General features: G+C 39.1%; 1 protein-coding gene across 1 annotated transcript in view; it reads left to right on the top strand.

Annotated features, from left to right (window-relative positions):
* The window catches only part of LOC135465533 (protein turtle homolog B-like), an 86,157-nt gene that overhangs the window by 49,204 nt on the left and 21,839 nt on the right, over positions 1–15,114 (top strand). The window contains exon 2 of the mRNA XM_064742774.1: positions 6,446–6,781. Coding sequence (XP_064598844.1) covers positions 6,616–6,781 — 166 coding nt within the window. The 5' untranslated portion in view covers positions 6,446–6,615. The remainder of the gene's footprint in view (positions 1–6,445; positions 6,782–15,114) is intronic.

Here is a 15,114-nt window from a genome sequence, read left to right as displayed (position 1 = left end):
TATCATTGCCAGATGTAATTCTGTATGCCAGCAATTATACTGTGAAAGCTTTGTCAGCTGTCGTTCTGAATGAGCATTGCTAGCAATGATTATTATGAAAACGTTGCCAGTAGTGGTACTATAGTAGCATTATCAGCAGGAATGTGTGAACATTGGCAACTATGGTACATGGTGAGAGCCGTTCATCAGTATCTCAAACAGATTGGCAGTAACAAGGTTGATTTGCCCACCTTAATCATGCAAAGAGAAATTACCTCTTGTAATGCATTTTGATATGAAATCAGGATCATTTGTAAAAGCTGATGAGATGATGACAAAACTTATTACAGTTGTAGTATTTAATTATGTAAATGAGGGTTGTTTAGCTGGCTGGGCATCAGGGAGGGATGCGCCCTCATCTCACATGCATACATGTGTGCAGACAATCATCAGGGTAGACAGGCTACCTATTGCTGATTTGTCATGCAATCTGACTGATGCCTCAAGCAGCCGGCCAACACAAACTGCTCTCGCCAACACAAACTGTTCTCGTGATGTCTAGGAATTAATTGTGTAATCCAGACGCCTGGCTAAATGAATGGTGGAATCCACCTGTCACCTCTCCCACAAATCACCCCGTCTGTGGGTGCCTGCTGTGTGTTGGTGGCAGTAGGAGGTGGGTGAGTGGGTGACCGGCAGGCCACTTATCACAGGCTAACATGCAGGGTGCTCATATACCACACTTATCCACTTCACTTTATTAGCAGTTCTCCCTCGATGTACGTCTAATAGCTGCTGTACAAATATGTCTAATATCTTTACATTGTTTGTCTTTTCTCTGGAACTATATTGCAAAAAGCATTAAATTTTGCCTTCACAATAGCATCGCTTTGTCCCTGCTCTGTTGGATGCAGGTTTCCTTGTGAAGTTATCAAAACAGCTGTGTGGACATAGCGCTACAGGTGACCTATGGGGACACAGCGCTACAGGTGACCTATGGGGACATAGCGCTACAGGTGACCTATGGGGACATAGCACTATTGGTGATAGCAACAGGCGTCAACCTGACCGGAGGATATACCCAGGCTTTCTCAGACCATAAAAGGATCTCACTGCTGGAGTCTAAGATACATCAGCATTTTTCACAGCGCACACATGCATGTTAAACTTTGACTTCATGCTGACTTGTTGAAAAGTGTGAATATGTAAATTTCAGGTTTGTGACCTGTGAATATCTTCATCTTTATAATATATATATATATATATATATATATATATATATATATATATATATATATATATATATGTATATATATTTATTTATTTATTTATTTCATTGGTGTTTTTATGCTATACTTGTACTCAGGAATGTTTGACTTACATGATGACAGCAAGTATTATAGTGGGAGAAAACCAGACAGCACCAAAAGGAACAGCATCATCATAAGCCAAAAACATTTCAGTTTGGAAGAGATGAAAACCAAAGAGAACGAGTTTCTTTGGTTACTTTCATTAATATGAGGATAAACATTGTGATTTCTGTAAGCAGCACAAGCAGAATATGTTGATTTCTGTAAGCAGCACAAGCAGAGTATATTGATTTCTGTAAGCAGCATAAGCAGAATATGTTGATTTCTGTAAGCAGCACAAGCAGAAAATGTTGATTTCTGTAAGCAGCACAAGCAGAATATGTTGATTTCTGTAAGCAGCACAAGCAGTATTTGTATTTCTTCCATTTGAACTGCACACGAGCAATGTCAAGTTACACAGTGTGACATCATTTTGAAATGTTGCTCAGCAAAACTGTTCAACAGAGTGTGTGCGAGAAAAAAAAAAGATTTCTCCATTTGCTGGCGCGTGATCTCCATTTTCTTGGCATTTTGACAACTTCAAATTATCAGTTGTGATGTGTGTTAATTACAGCTTGGGTGGACTGGCCTGACATCCCTCCTGCCAGCTCGACCCAAAGGCCGATTAGAACACCTTCTCATGCTCGTATTAAATCTCAGTTCCAACAGATTTAACTGTCTCACTGGGATATCAATTTTCATTAAATTGAAAATGATAGTTTGTTCAGGTTTTAAAAAAGTAGGAGCAGAGGATGATATTGGGCACCAGAAGGATTAGGTTGTATTGAGCTTAAAAGTAAATTGGAAAATAGGGGATTAAAGGAGAGAGGGCCTCGGCTGTTTTTCTGTCATTCAACCACAAACTTTACTTTTTTAAGGTAATAATTTTTGGTTGAATATTTCATGATAAGAATTTAAGGGTAAAGGATTGATTACATTAAGTGATCAATATCAAATCAAAGTCTTTACGTTTTTGTAAATCGCATCAGGGATATTAAAAATGGCTATTTTTCTGATGCTGGTTAAATTGCGAACATCAAATCTCATTATGTAAAATGACTGTCCCTTCCAGATTACATTTCTTTATGTAAAAACATGCACACTGACCTTGTATGCCCATTTTGCATACAGTGCATCATTTTGGTGTCTTCTGCTGTTGCAGACCGTAAATGGTTCCTTAGACGAGGGTATAATGTAATTAAGTTTCATATTGATCAGTAACTCTTTAGGATTACTGTACTATCAGGCTGGACAAATTGTTCTGCTACAACAGGCTATGGCTGCCAGAGGATGCTGCTTATAATGTGGAGTGGCCAACATCTGTGCCGGATATGTGTTTAGCTGAATCACCTATAAATGTCATTAGAATTAAGTGAGTGAGCCTGTTAGACAATACTGGTGGTTTGAAGGATCGTTCCAGTCCCTGTGCCAACCCATATCTTGGGGTGCCCTAATTATTCTGTCGCTCACTGTCAGTGTGACGGATGTTTGCAGCCAAACCGCTAAAAGACCGTAAAGGGAGGTAATTGTAAATAAAGCCGTAGGGACATTTTTGAGAATGAATTGTGATATAATTTAAGATTAAGTGACAAAAACCTGTAAACTGTTTGGCTCTGTGGATCTGGCAATTTCATTTTAGAAGATGTTGAGGATTAAGGTGGTATTATTGGTTCTTTGTTGATGGGAACTTGGAATGAACTCGCGTTTGATTTATATGAAGTTTAAATTTATGTTTTAAAGTATGATGCTCTGTTGAAAGAAGTGACCTGGCTGCATTTTCAAGTATGGTAAATTATGGTATACTCAAATCAAATATTCTGTAATAAATTTTGACATTCCATTTCACAACCATCTCTCAGTGGTAGTTGTATAAGTGAGAATTTTTCTGATCTGCACAGTAACAGAGTATGACTTTATGTTGTGAAATAGCATCATTGATGTAATGTATAATTTAGTGTAAAATTATGATTTTGTACATGCACTTTTCATGATGGATCAAGCTTTATTCTTATACAACTTGCATCACAGCCATATATGTTATAAAAATATACCACAAGTAGCAGAGACAGAAATATGTTTGTGGTGTCTTCCCTTATGAACCAGAGGCAACTAAGGTGCTCAGCTTCTTTGTAAATCAAAGTAAAAAAAAAGAAAAGAAAAACTTATAAAAGTTCTGTTTAGAATAGCAGATAGTGATATCAGATTGATATGCTCCTGCATGAAGTTTTTAGAAGCGTGAATTGGGCTTTTGATCAATTTTAGCATTGTGTCGGTTGGAAATCAGAAGTCCGCTAAACAATATATTTGAACACATCATATAGGCTTGGTGTGCGGTCCAGTTTACGTGTACCTGTATGTTTGTACATATCTTCTTGGTGTCTTCTCTTATCACCAAGAGGCAACAAAGGGGTTCTAGTAGCTGCTTTGTGACAAACAAAAATCAGCACGAAAACGGTAATGTTCTATTTATGCTAGCCAGTAGTGATACCAGATAGATGTAATCCTGCATGATTTTTTTACGTGTGAATTGGGCTGTTGATTGATTCTACCATTTTGTGAAATTTACTACAGTGTACACAGTGTTTGATATACACCTTTATATACATGGTGTGTGTACTTGTGTGTACATGGACAGTATGCAGATAACAGCTGCAATGTGATAGTTTGTATGTACGTGAACGGTATGCAGATAACAGCTGCAGTTTGATAGCTTGTATGTACGTGAACGGTATGCAGATGACAGCTGCAGTTTGATAGCTTGTATGTACATAAACGGTATGCAGATGACAGCTGCAGTTTGATAGCTTGTATGTACATAAACGGTATACAGATAGCAGCTGCAGTTTGATAGCTTGTATGTACGTGAACGGTATGCAGATGACAGCTGCAGTTTGATAGCTTGTATGTACATAAACGGTATGCAGATAACAGCTGCAGTTTGATAGCTTGTATGTACATAAACGGTATGCAGGTAGTAGCTGCAGTTTGATAGCTTGTATGTACATAAACGGTATGCAGATAACAGCTGCAGTTTGATAGCTTGTATGTACGTGAATGGTATGCAGATGACAGCTGCAGTTTGATAGCTTGTATGTACATAAACGGTATGCAGATAGCAGCTGCAGTTTGATAGCTTGTATGTACGTGAACGGTATGCAGATGACAGCTGCAGTTTGATAGCTTGTATGTACATAAACGGTATGCAGATAACAGCTGCAGTTTGATAGCTTTGTATGTACGTGAACGGTATGCAGATGACAGCTGCAGTTTGATAGCTTGTATGTACATAAACGGTATGCAGATAACAGCTGCAGTTTGATAGCTTGTATGTACGTGAACGGTATGCAGATAACAGCTGCAGTTTGATAGCTTGTATGTACATAAACGGTATGCAGATAACAGCTGCAGTTTGATAGCTTGTATGTACATAAACGGTATGCAGATAACAGCTGCAGTTTGATAGCTTGTATGTACGTGAACGGTATGCAGATGACAGCTGCAGTTTGATAGCTTGTATGTACGTGAACGGTATGCAGATAACAGCTGCAGTTTGATAGCTTGTATGTACATAAACGGTATGCAGATAACAGCTGCAGTTTGATAGCTTGTATGTACATAAACGGTATGCAGATAACAGCTGCAGTTTGATAGCTTGTATGTACGTGAACGGTATGCAGATGACAGCTGCAGTTTGATAGCTTGTATGTACATAAACAGTATACAGATAGCAGCTGCAGTTTGATAGCTTGTATGTACGTGAACGGTATGCAGATGACAGCTGCAGTTTGATAGCTTGTATGTACATAAACGGTATGCAGATAACAGCTGCAGTTTGATAGCTTGTATGTACATAAACGGTATGCAGGTAGTAGCTGCAGTTTGATAGCTTGTATGTACATAAACGGTATGCAGATAACAGCTGCAGTTTGATAGCTTGTATGTACGTGAACGGTATGCAGATGACAGCTGCAATTTGATAGCTTGTATGTACATAAACGGTATGCAGATAGCAGCTGCAGTTTGATAGCTTGTATGTACGTGAACGGTATGCAGATGACAGCTGCAGTTTGATAGCTTGTATGTACATAAATGGTATGCAGATAACAGCTGCAGTTTGATAGCTTGTATGTACATAAACGGTATGCAGATAACAGCTGCAGTTTGATAGCTTGTATGTACGTGAACGGTATGCAGATGACAGCTGCAGTTTGATAGCTTGTATGTACATAAACGGTATGCAGATAACAGCTGCAGTTTGATAGCTTGTATGTACGTGAACGGTATGCAGATAACAGCTGCAGTTTGATAGCTTGTATGTACATAAACGGTATGCAGATAACAGCTGCAGTTTGATAGCTTGTATGTACATAAACGGTATGCAGATAACAGCTGCAGTTTGATAGCTTGTATGTACGTGAACGGTATGCAGATGACAGCTGCAGTTTGATAGCTTGTATGTACGTGAACGGTATGCAGATAACAGCTGCAGTTTGATAGCTTGTATGTACGTGAACGGTATGCAGATAACAGTTGCAGTTTGATAGCTTGTATGTACATAAACGGTATGCAGATAACAGCTGCAGTTTGATAGCTTGTATGTACGTGAACGGTATGCAGATGACAGCTGCAGTTTGATAGCTTGTATGTACATAAACGGTATGCAGATAACAGCTGCAGTTTGATAGCTTGTATTTGCGTGAACGGTATGCAGATGACAGCTGCAGTTTGATAGCTTGTATGTACATGGACAGTATGCAGATAACAGCTGCAGTTTGATAGCTTGCAAGTACATGTTTATAGTGCAGCTTTTAAGTTTGTGTTCATGGACAATGCAGCATACCTGTACCTGGTGACTGGTCGTGATTTACACCTGTCTCTCTGTCAGTGTGTACCTGGCAACTGGTGGTGATTTACACCTGTCTCTCTGTCATTGTCTATCTGGCGACTGGTGGTGATTTACACCTGTCTCTCAGGTTTTCTCCACAAACAAAATTTGACCATCGTCAAAATTAAGTGAATTTTTTTTCAAAACAACTTACCTACCATATGGGATAAATCGATATAAGTGTAGGACTAGGTGAGGTAGGTTTTAATCTTTCATTTGTTTGTATTTACAGTTGCATACATCTACAGCCAGACCAGTAGCAAGTCGGCAAGCGTGGGTGGTCGCCAGGTGTTAACATGCCTGAGTTACCCGGATGAGCTAACCCTACCCTACGTCGTCCAGTGGAAGAAGGAGGGGGTGAAGAACCCGGTTTTCATCCAGTATGATAACTACCCATCCCACATGGACCGTGGCTACAAGAGTCGAGTGCGGCTTCTGGACCACGGGAGCTTGGAGCTTAGCCAGATTAAGCCATCAGACGAGGGGTGGTATGAATGCAAGATCATTCTGCTGGATGGTAAAGAGGACTCCTCTGTGAATGGAAGCTGGGTCCATCTCAACGTCAACAGTAAGTATTTTGTACCTCGTGTTCACTGGCCTTGATTGTCAAGTCATTGTTATGATATGAGCACATTTTACAGATTTCCCCATACCTCCTCATTTGGCAGCAATAAGCGAACAGCAGCGTTATTGGGCTGTTTCAGTTGGTCTTACATGAAATTTGTTGGGGAAAGCATGTCTTCCTTAAATATGTTCTTTACATTGAGGTAATTCTGTGGGCAAAGGTCAAAGTCAACTGTGTTACGGTACAATCCCCTCGTTCACTGACACCGGTGTCAAACAGCATTTATACAAACCCTTTATTCACTGAGCTTGGTGTCAACTGCATGACAAAATCCTTATCCATTTTCCATGCAAACTGCATTAAAAACCCTTTATTCACAGACCTCAGTGTCATCTGTATTAAAAAACCCTAATTCAGTGATCTCAGCATCAACTCCAGTTCAAACCCCTGATTCAATGACCTTGGTGTCAACTGCATGAAAAAAACCTTTTTCGTAGACCTGGGTGGCAACTGCATTACAAACCTTTAATTCAGTAACCTCTGTGTCAACTGCATTACAAACCCTTTATTCACTGACCTTGGTGTCAACTGCACTACAAACCTGTTATTCGTAGACCTCAGTGTCAACTGCATTACAAACTCTGTATTCACTGACCTCGGTGTCAACTGCATTACAAACCCTTTATTCACTGACCTTGGTGTCAACTGCATTACAAACCTGTTTTTTTGTAGATCTTTGTCATCTGCATAATAAACCCTTTATTGACTGACCTCAATGTCAACTGCATTACAAACCCCTTATTTGCCTCAGTTTTGTCATGAAATCTACGGTAGATCCAGGATCAATCCTTGGTCGAGTCACACCTAAGACTTTAAAAGAGGAAGTTGTAACTTCCTCGCTTGGCGTTCAGCATGAAGGGGATAGTGCAACGACTGGTTGACCCGTATCAGTATAATGGCTCGGGCGGGATGGCTTACTTGCCTTCGGTAAGCCGTCTCAGTGATGCAGCACTAAATAAAAGAGCGGTGGAAATCCGTCCTGCAACAAGGAGGCACATTACACGTGCATGCACCCTAATGATTCCTTCGTCGTCATATGACTGAAAAATTGTTGAGTACGACGTTAAACCCCAAGCACTCACTCACTCACTCATGAAATCTACACCTACATGTAGCTTCTGGCTTATCAGATGATAAATTCAATCGCTTTGCTTCCAGAGAAGACACACATTGTTGTCGTGGAAAATGTTGGCCATCAGCTGAGACTCTGCTATATAATTAGATTGCTGTTTGTAAATAGGAAACTTGATGTTGTTAAGTAAAATCAAAACAAAAAAAGGTTTTAATTCCATCTATACATCAACACTGAACACTGGTCTTGATAATTATGAGAGAGAAAGCCAGTACCTCCCCTTGCCATATTAATTTGTTTGTTTAAATGTTTCCACATGGACCCCTATTTGCTAGTGTTGATGACCATGCTGTCAGTGTGGAAGTATCTCTGTCAGGCCAGACACATTTAAAGTTTTTTTGTGGTGGGGAGGGGGGTGGGTAGGTATTAAATATACTTGTATTGGCATAAGCACCTCTGTCTCCATCTAATGGGAAGCATTTCAGTGTACTGATCAAAAACGGAATGCTATATGTACATGTATAGCCCAAGTTTGTGAAAACCTCCATGTTTTGTATTTAGTTGGCTCCACTGACATGAAATGGTTCTGCAGTGCTTTTTGTAGGAATGTTTTTCATTTGATAAATTTGTGGTTGTACATTGAAATGTATTGGTTTTTTGTCATTTGGTGATTTTGCTAGCTTAGATAGACCACTATTTCAGTTACATGTATGTGTACAGAAAACATGTCACCGAAAACCTAAGCATTTGGGAAATGTGATGTTTGAATGAAATACACCTTGAAGAAAAGTCAATTCCTTGTGTATTTAGGGATATGTTGCCTGTGATTTGGTGATTATACATGTAGATGGCAGAACATCTACCATCTACTTGAAAGTGCTAAGAAATGTTGTTCCAGATCCAAATGAGTGCATAATCAATCCGAGATTGCTCTGATGTTAGGTTTTTGTCAAACTAAAAATGAGTTTTTGTCGTTATGTGGATCAGGGTGTTACTCGCTTAACGTATACACCTGAAATAACCAGGTCTAGAGGAGTATTGGGGATAGCCAGCGTCCAATCACTCAGTCTTATCTTCAATCTGACATTCCTGGGAAGTGGTCTGAGCAGGTCGCCGTCAAACTGACTGATTTAGGTTCGCCATTTCCTTGTCTCACCAGTGCTTTGTTAACTTCACTTGGCCTGCCCACATTGGTCATTGGGGATGTCTTGTATTAAGCCCTGATCACTGACCATCCCTGCCCACACCTCCAGCATACTAAACCCCAGTGTCTGCCTCTTTAGCTGTCTGTAGTCCACGCCTTTTTCACTTGCATCCATTTCTCTTTGGCCAGTTCCAAATGTTCTTTGACAAGTGTTAATTGGTTCTCTATAACTCACTAGATCTCCTGCCCTCTTTTCACTTCCACCTCATTCCACTTTTCCCTAGCCCATAACTTAGGCAGAGGCAAGCGGTGTATAGCAGTAAAGCTGAACCTCTCTGTCTGAAGCCCAACCATCAATGTAAGCTTTGTTGGCTGTCCTTCTAGAGTGGAGGAAGAACTATAGGGCAGCAGCACTTCCTCAAAGAGGATATACAAACAGAGAATGTGTCGCTTCATTATGCACACACTGAGTAATGACAAAAGCTAATTTCATCATTGTAGGAAAAGTTTGTATGGTTTTCCTTTGATCACGATATGGTGTAATAAAAAAAGTTTGGTGCATGTTGAAAAGAGAGTCATTTGCTAAGTCTCCAGGAGCCTTCCCGTGTACTATCAGCACTTAGCACTGCCTAAACTGCAAACACCCATGTGATTCCACCTACTGCTTCACTCCTCTCAGTTCATGTGGGTAAACGTTCAAAAGAGAAGCTGTTGTGTGAAAACATTGACTTTCTGCTAGCAGTTCCAGGAGGCTGTGTCTGTGATGCAGAATTTACACCATCCCTGTTAATCTTTGTCAGCACCATTGACTTACTGCGGCAACAGACTTAGATGAAATGAATCGGCTGGGCTAGCTGTCACCAGGAAAATACTTTGAATAAAATGGTTATTAGATTACGAGAACCATTAAGGCATAAATGGAAACTGTGCAGTGATGGAATGAAAATGGAATTTTGGAAAAATTAACACAAATATTATATCAATTTCTGCCTGACTGGTACTTCTCTTTTAGCTTCACCTGCTGGACAGTGTCAGTGTTTTGTGTGGCCCATTCATCTTCAGTCCTTGTGGAATTGTTTGATTTCTCCCTCTGAGTTTTTATTCTGGGGAGGTTGCGCGGCCAGTGGCAGAGCAATTAATTTGTGTGGCCATTGCCAATTTGTCCTCTGCCTTCTTACAAGTGTCCACTCTCACTCACGACCACCACTGTCCAAATCAATGACACAGATGGGAAGCTGTTCCTGTTCCTTTTCGGTAGCATCACCGTGGTCTGAGTATAGACAATGCCAGGTACATGTACATGCATGTGCCTTTGATGTAGACTGAAGTAATGAAGTGAAAAGGCCTTGAACACTCAAGAGTGAAATTTGAAAAAAGATCATTTAAATGTTATGCTATTATACTGTAATCAGAGCAGATATGACTACAGTAATGAGAATCTTTTTCCAAATGTGGATGTGTACATGCTTGTAGTTAATAATGCCCCTACTTTAGTAATTAGCTGTTATCTTACATTGTGGGGTAGAAGCAATGTAGACCAACTGTCTGAAACTCCTCAAATATATTAACAATTTTTCAGTAGATCACCTTAACAGTCTTGTTAATGCAGCTTGAGTGACATTTTGAAAATATTAATTGAGAAAGAGTTGTTTGATATTTGCCTTTAATCAGTGTCTATTACCAGTGTATATGTATTATTTACTTTGATGGGATTGGACCAGCATCAGCTTGTCTACTTTATTACATTATTGTGGCAGTTTGGCTTATATATCAAGGTCAGGGATTAACTATTGGATTCTTTTCTGGATTAATGTGTCTAGCACTTGGCAGAGAGTATGCAAGGAAGGAGTTGTAATAAATGTTGCTGACTGAATTCCATGTATGCATCTACCAATGTCTTTTCTTCTACTGTGATAACTTTGTTCTAGATTGTTATCTTCAGAAGTTAGGATGGGCCTCCAGTGCTCCCAGGAGCAATTGTCCTGTTCGTTTTCCTTTTTCTTTGAATACTTTGTCCCAAGTTGTTATTTTCAGTAACTAAGTGACTTCGGGAAAATTTGTCCTGTTCATTTTTCTTTTTCTTTTAGTACTCAGTTGTTCCTTCTTTTTAAATAAATGAATTAAATGGCATCCCAAGTGACTCCATGAACAATTGTCCTGATCATCTTTTGTCTTTGAATACTTCGTTGCAGGTTGTTATCTTGAAAATCAGATGTGTCACAAGAACTTCTAAGAATGATTGTCTGGTTTCACTTTGTCTCAGCCTTATCTGCATACGTTTTCCGAGTTGACTTTATATTTATCAGATGTATATAGAGAAGTTACAAGAATTTGTGCTTTTTACTTTGTTGCAGATTTATGCCTTCAGTGTAGTTACTTCTTTTCTTGGTTCACATTGTATCAGGCTTAGCTTCAAAAGTTGCTTATCCTAGTTCCTATTAAAGCTTCATGTACAGCAGTTAATACGCTTCCTTGTAACACTTTGTCTTAAATTTATCCAGAAAATTTGCTGAGCTAGATCACTATCTACATGTACATAAGTCATTTGTGCTGCATTACTTATTGTAATGTACTTACAGAAAAATTTTGTCCCGCTTCACTTTGTCTGTGATTTAATGAAACTGTTTGTGAGAAACACTAATTGCCAATTGCTTACAGTGCCAGGAATTACAGCAAAGACTCTTTGGCCCAGTAAGACCATTCCCTACACACTGACCAGAAGTTCATGTAAATTTAATCACCATTTGTCAGCTGCCAAAGAATGCTGGATGAAAGTGTGATAAATCTTCATTTGGCATTCTTGTGTCAGCAGCAGGCCTTTCTTCACTTTGTCCACCGCCCTGTTTGCTGGTCACTGGTGGCCAGCCATAACAATATCTCCCAGTTATTCATTTCAACTAGGCAGTAGAGTTAATATTTCACCCTGCTGTGAGATGATTGCTTTTGAAAGAGCAGATCAAACGTCTTGTGATAAATGATCTGACCACCAGTGGTCAGACTCGTCACATGGCACTATTGGACGCTGAGTTACCGCATTGTCTGTGATTGGAAGGGACAGAAAGCACTTCAGTCATTCTCGTCAGGGTTTTTCCTGTAAATGTCAACGCTGGGGTTTATGAGTCTTCATGAGAAAACCTGAGCAAAGCTGAGTCTTGTCTACAAGTGATGATTTCTATATAATAGTATGACATGTATGTGTATATAGCTGTGTTCCTGCACAGATTGACATAGAATTCTGTCATGTTTTTTGTTTTGTTTTGTTTTGGGTTTTTTTTTGTTTATTTATTTCAGATGTTTGTATGATGTTCATGTATATATATGTTTTATAGTCGGAAATGAAGTTGGGGCATAGGATATGAGAGTTGAACCTCATGAACATCCCCATCCTAGCAGGCATCTCAGTGATGAAAAAATCACGCGTAAAAATTGAGGAACATCAGAAGAATCTGAGGGTTGGATGATTGGATATTTTGGGATTAGGTGTGGCTACTGCTAGACTGAGTCCCTTGGTGATTCTGTGATATTTTGCTGCTTTGATGAGGGTCGCCCATGAAGCATAGGCTGGGTAAGCCCCAATAATTATAGGGCTATGAACGGTGTGACTTGTGCGCCAATAAGTTGCCCACTGAGACAGTTGCAGATGCCCCTGTGAAGAATAAAGAAGATTAATATCATAAAAGCCTTTATGTGAATATGTATTACTCCCCTTAGCTCATCTTGAATTCTGGGTATTTGGGTGCAAAACGAAAACTTGATCAACTTAAGACTGTGGCCTGTCCAGCCAGGCTATGTGGCATCTGTCTCATCAGTACCTAATTAGCCCTTTTGTGAGGATTGCTGGAAGGGGGTCAAAAAGCGTAAGGTTTAGCTGTCATTCATGAATGATGCAGGGTGTGAGTTACAAATAGTTGTGTTTGAAGATGTTAAACCAGAACCTTCAGGGACTGACAAAGTGGATGGAGTCATCACAAACCCTAAGCTCTTACCACATACATTATTGATGCCTTACACAATGTATTTTTACCCTTTACAACGTCAGTGCATCATAAAGTATTTGATTCTTGTGTTTGCTGTTCTGGAGTACCTCAGCTGTGTATTGTAGTGCCAGCCAATGTCTTTGTTGTTCTTGAGTATCTCAGATGTGTATTGTAGTGCCAGCCAATGGTGCAGGTTAGCATCACCTTGAATGATTCATGAAGACTGTGACCCACCTTTTTACATGTACATGTAGGTGTATACCACAGTGGCTATATCTGCAGAGTTCACACTGCCAAGTGGAATGAAGCCAGTTAACTGGTAAACAGTCTGAGGCAATCCAGTCTGTCCATGGTGGATTCCAGACTGAAGTGACTAAGGGGTCAGATCCTGATGTGAAACAGTTACAGGCAATGAATGGAAAATAGCTATGCTGGAATACATTGTTAAGAGGATTGATCCTCTTGAGTTTTATATCTTGTCATAGATTCTGCTTCATAAATAAGACTAATGGACTTGTGTGTGATTTTTATCAAGGACAGCCAGGCTCATATTTACAAAGACTTATCCCGTTTATATGATAAACAATAATTTAAACTTTTGGTGAAATTAAGCTGAATGAACGTACATGCATGTGAAATTCATAATGTTTGTTACAAAACTCTTTCATATATTGTAAAATCATTGTCTATACATATATCTAGTTGTGACACCAAATTTAGTCTAATGTTATATGAATAATCACATCCTAACAAATTTCTAGTGAATGCTACTGTAGTTGGAAATGATTTGATTATTATAATGATGGTCTACATACATCGATTCATTGTTTTTTTGAAACATCGTAATATCATCACAGTACCATGGATGAATACATGTCGATTTTAGACCTCGGTATTCGGTGGTAAAATTCAGTTAAAGACCAAAAATTGGGGTGAAAAAAATTCAATTCTGTGTTTTTCAGGGACAAATACTCAAATTTTGGGGAAAAAAAACTGAATTGCGATCAAAAATATAGGCGTGGCGATGAGCGGTCAACTAACGGCTGCATGCATGACAAGCCAAAATGATCATGCATGTATTGTTTGTAATTAAATTAAAATTAGGCTTTAAAAATATTCGAACTATGGTGTTAACATTTAGTGGTATAAAACAAATTGTCAGTTTATTCGTATTTAGTTTGATCAGTCTTCAGTATGCCAGGAAAGTGAAAGAAAATTAGAAAACATGCTGGCTTCTAATGAATGACGCTTTGATACAGGCTATCCCATTGCCTGCGTGTCTCCTGTGAATCTATGAGTGAGTTTGTAACAAATTATAAACTGTATACAACAATGCGATGGCCGTTTGACAAATACGCGTTGTTAGTGTCTACAGAGGACAACTAAAACCGAAAACAGTCCAAAACTAGTCGTGTTGCTTGATTGTGTGAATGACTGGCTCCGATAATGGTGAATTTACTGTGTATATTTAATTTTTATCTGCTCAAAAGGTGACAGGTCACTTTGCCAGTTGATATAAAGTAGGCCTTCGTGTACTCGCTCGCCAGTCAAAGGCAGGTGCAAAAACATGTGACACCTCTTAGGTTCTTCGACTACTGCTCACAACAACACCGCAGGAAACAAAAGAGGGTTATGGCCACTCTCGGTAATACCTGTTTGACTTGATTGAGTAATTTTGGCCATATTATAATTCGGAAGATTTTTAAGATTTTAAGTTTTAAGATTTTTTTTAGTATTTCTTTGATTAATTATGCAACAATTAATTCCAGCAAACGCATCCTTGAAGTAAATCCGTACATATGTTTTATGTAATATTTGTTAGTTCCTTTCTTTCTTCTAATATTTATGACAACCAACAACTGACCTTGCATGGTTTATCACTGTTTCATTATATACCTCTGAGCGGGATAAGCCTTGTCTCTGTATTTTGCACATTTTGCTTTTGATATAATGTTTGTTAGTTTCTTTCTTCCTCTTTCAATCAACATCTTACCATGGATCACCATGCTTTATAACTGTTTTATTATGCAATGTGTATCTCTGAGCAGGATAATATACTTGCTAAAGTATATGGATGTACAAA

This window comes from Liolophura sinensis, chromosome 1, assembly GCF_032854445.1.
Source record: "Liolophura sinensis isolate JHLJ2023 chromosome 1, CUHK_Ljap_v2, whole genome shotgun sequence".
Taxonomy (NCBI): Eukaryota; Metazoa; Mollusca; class Polyplacophora; order Chitonida; family Chitonidae; genus Liolophura; species Liolophura sinensis.
The sequence above is the reverse complement of the archived record's forward strand: the minus strand, read 5'-3'. Positions and strand labels throughout refer to the sequence as shown.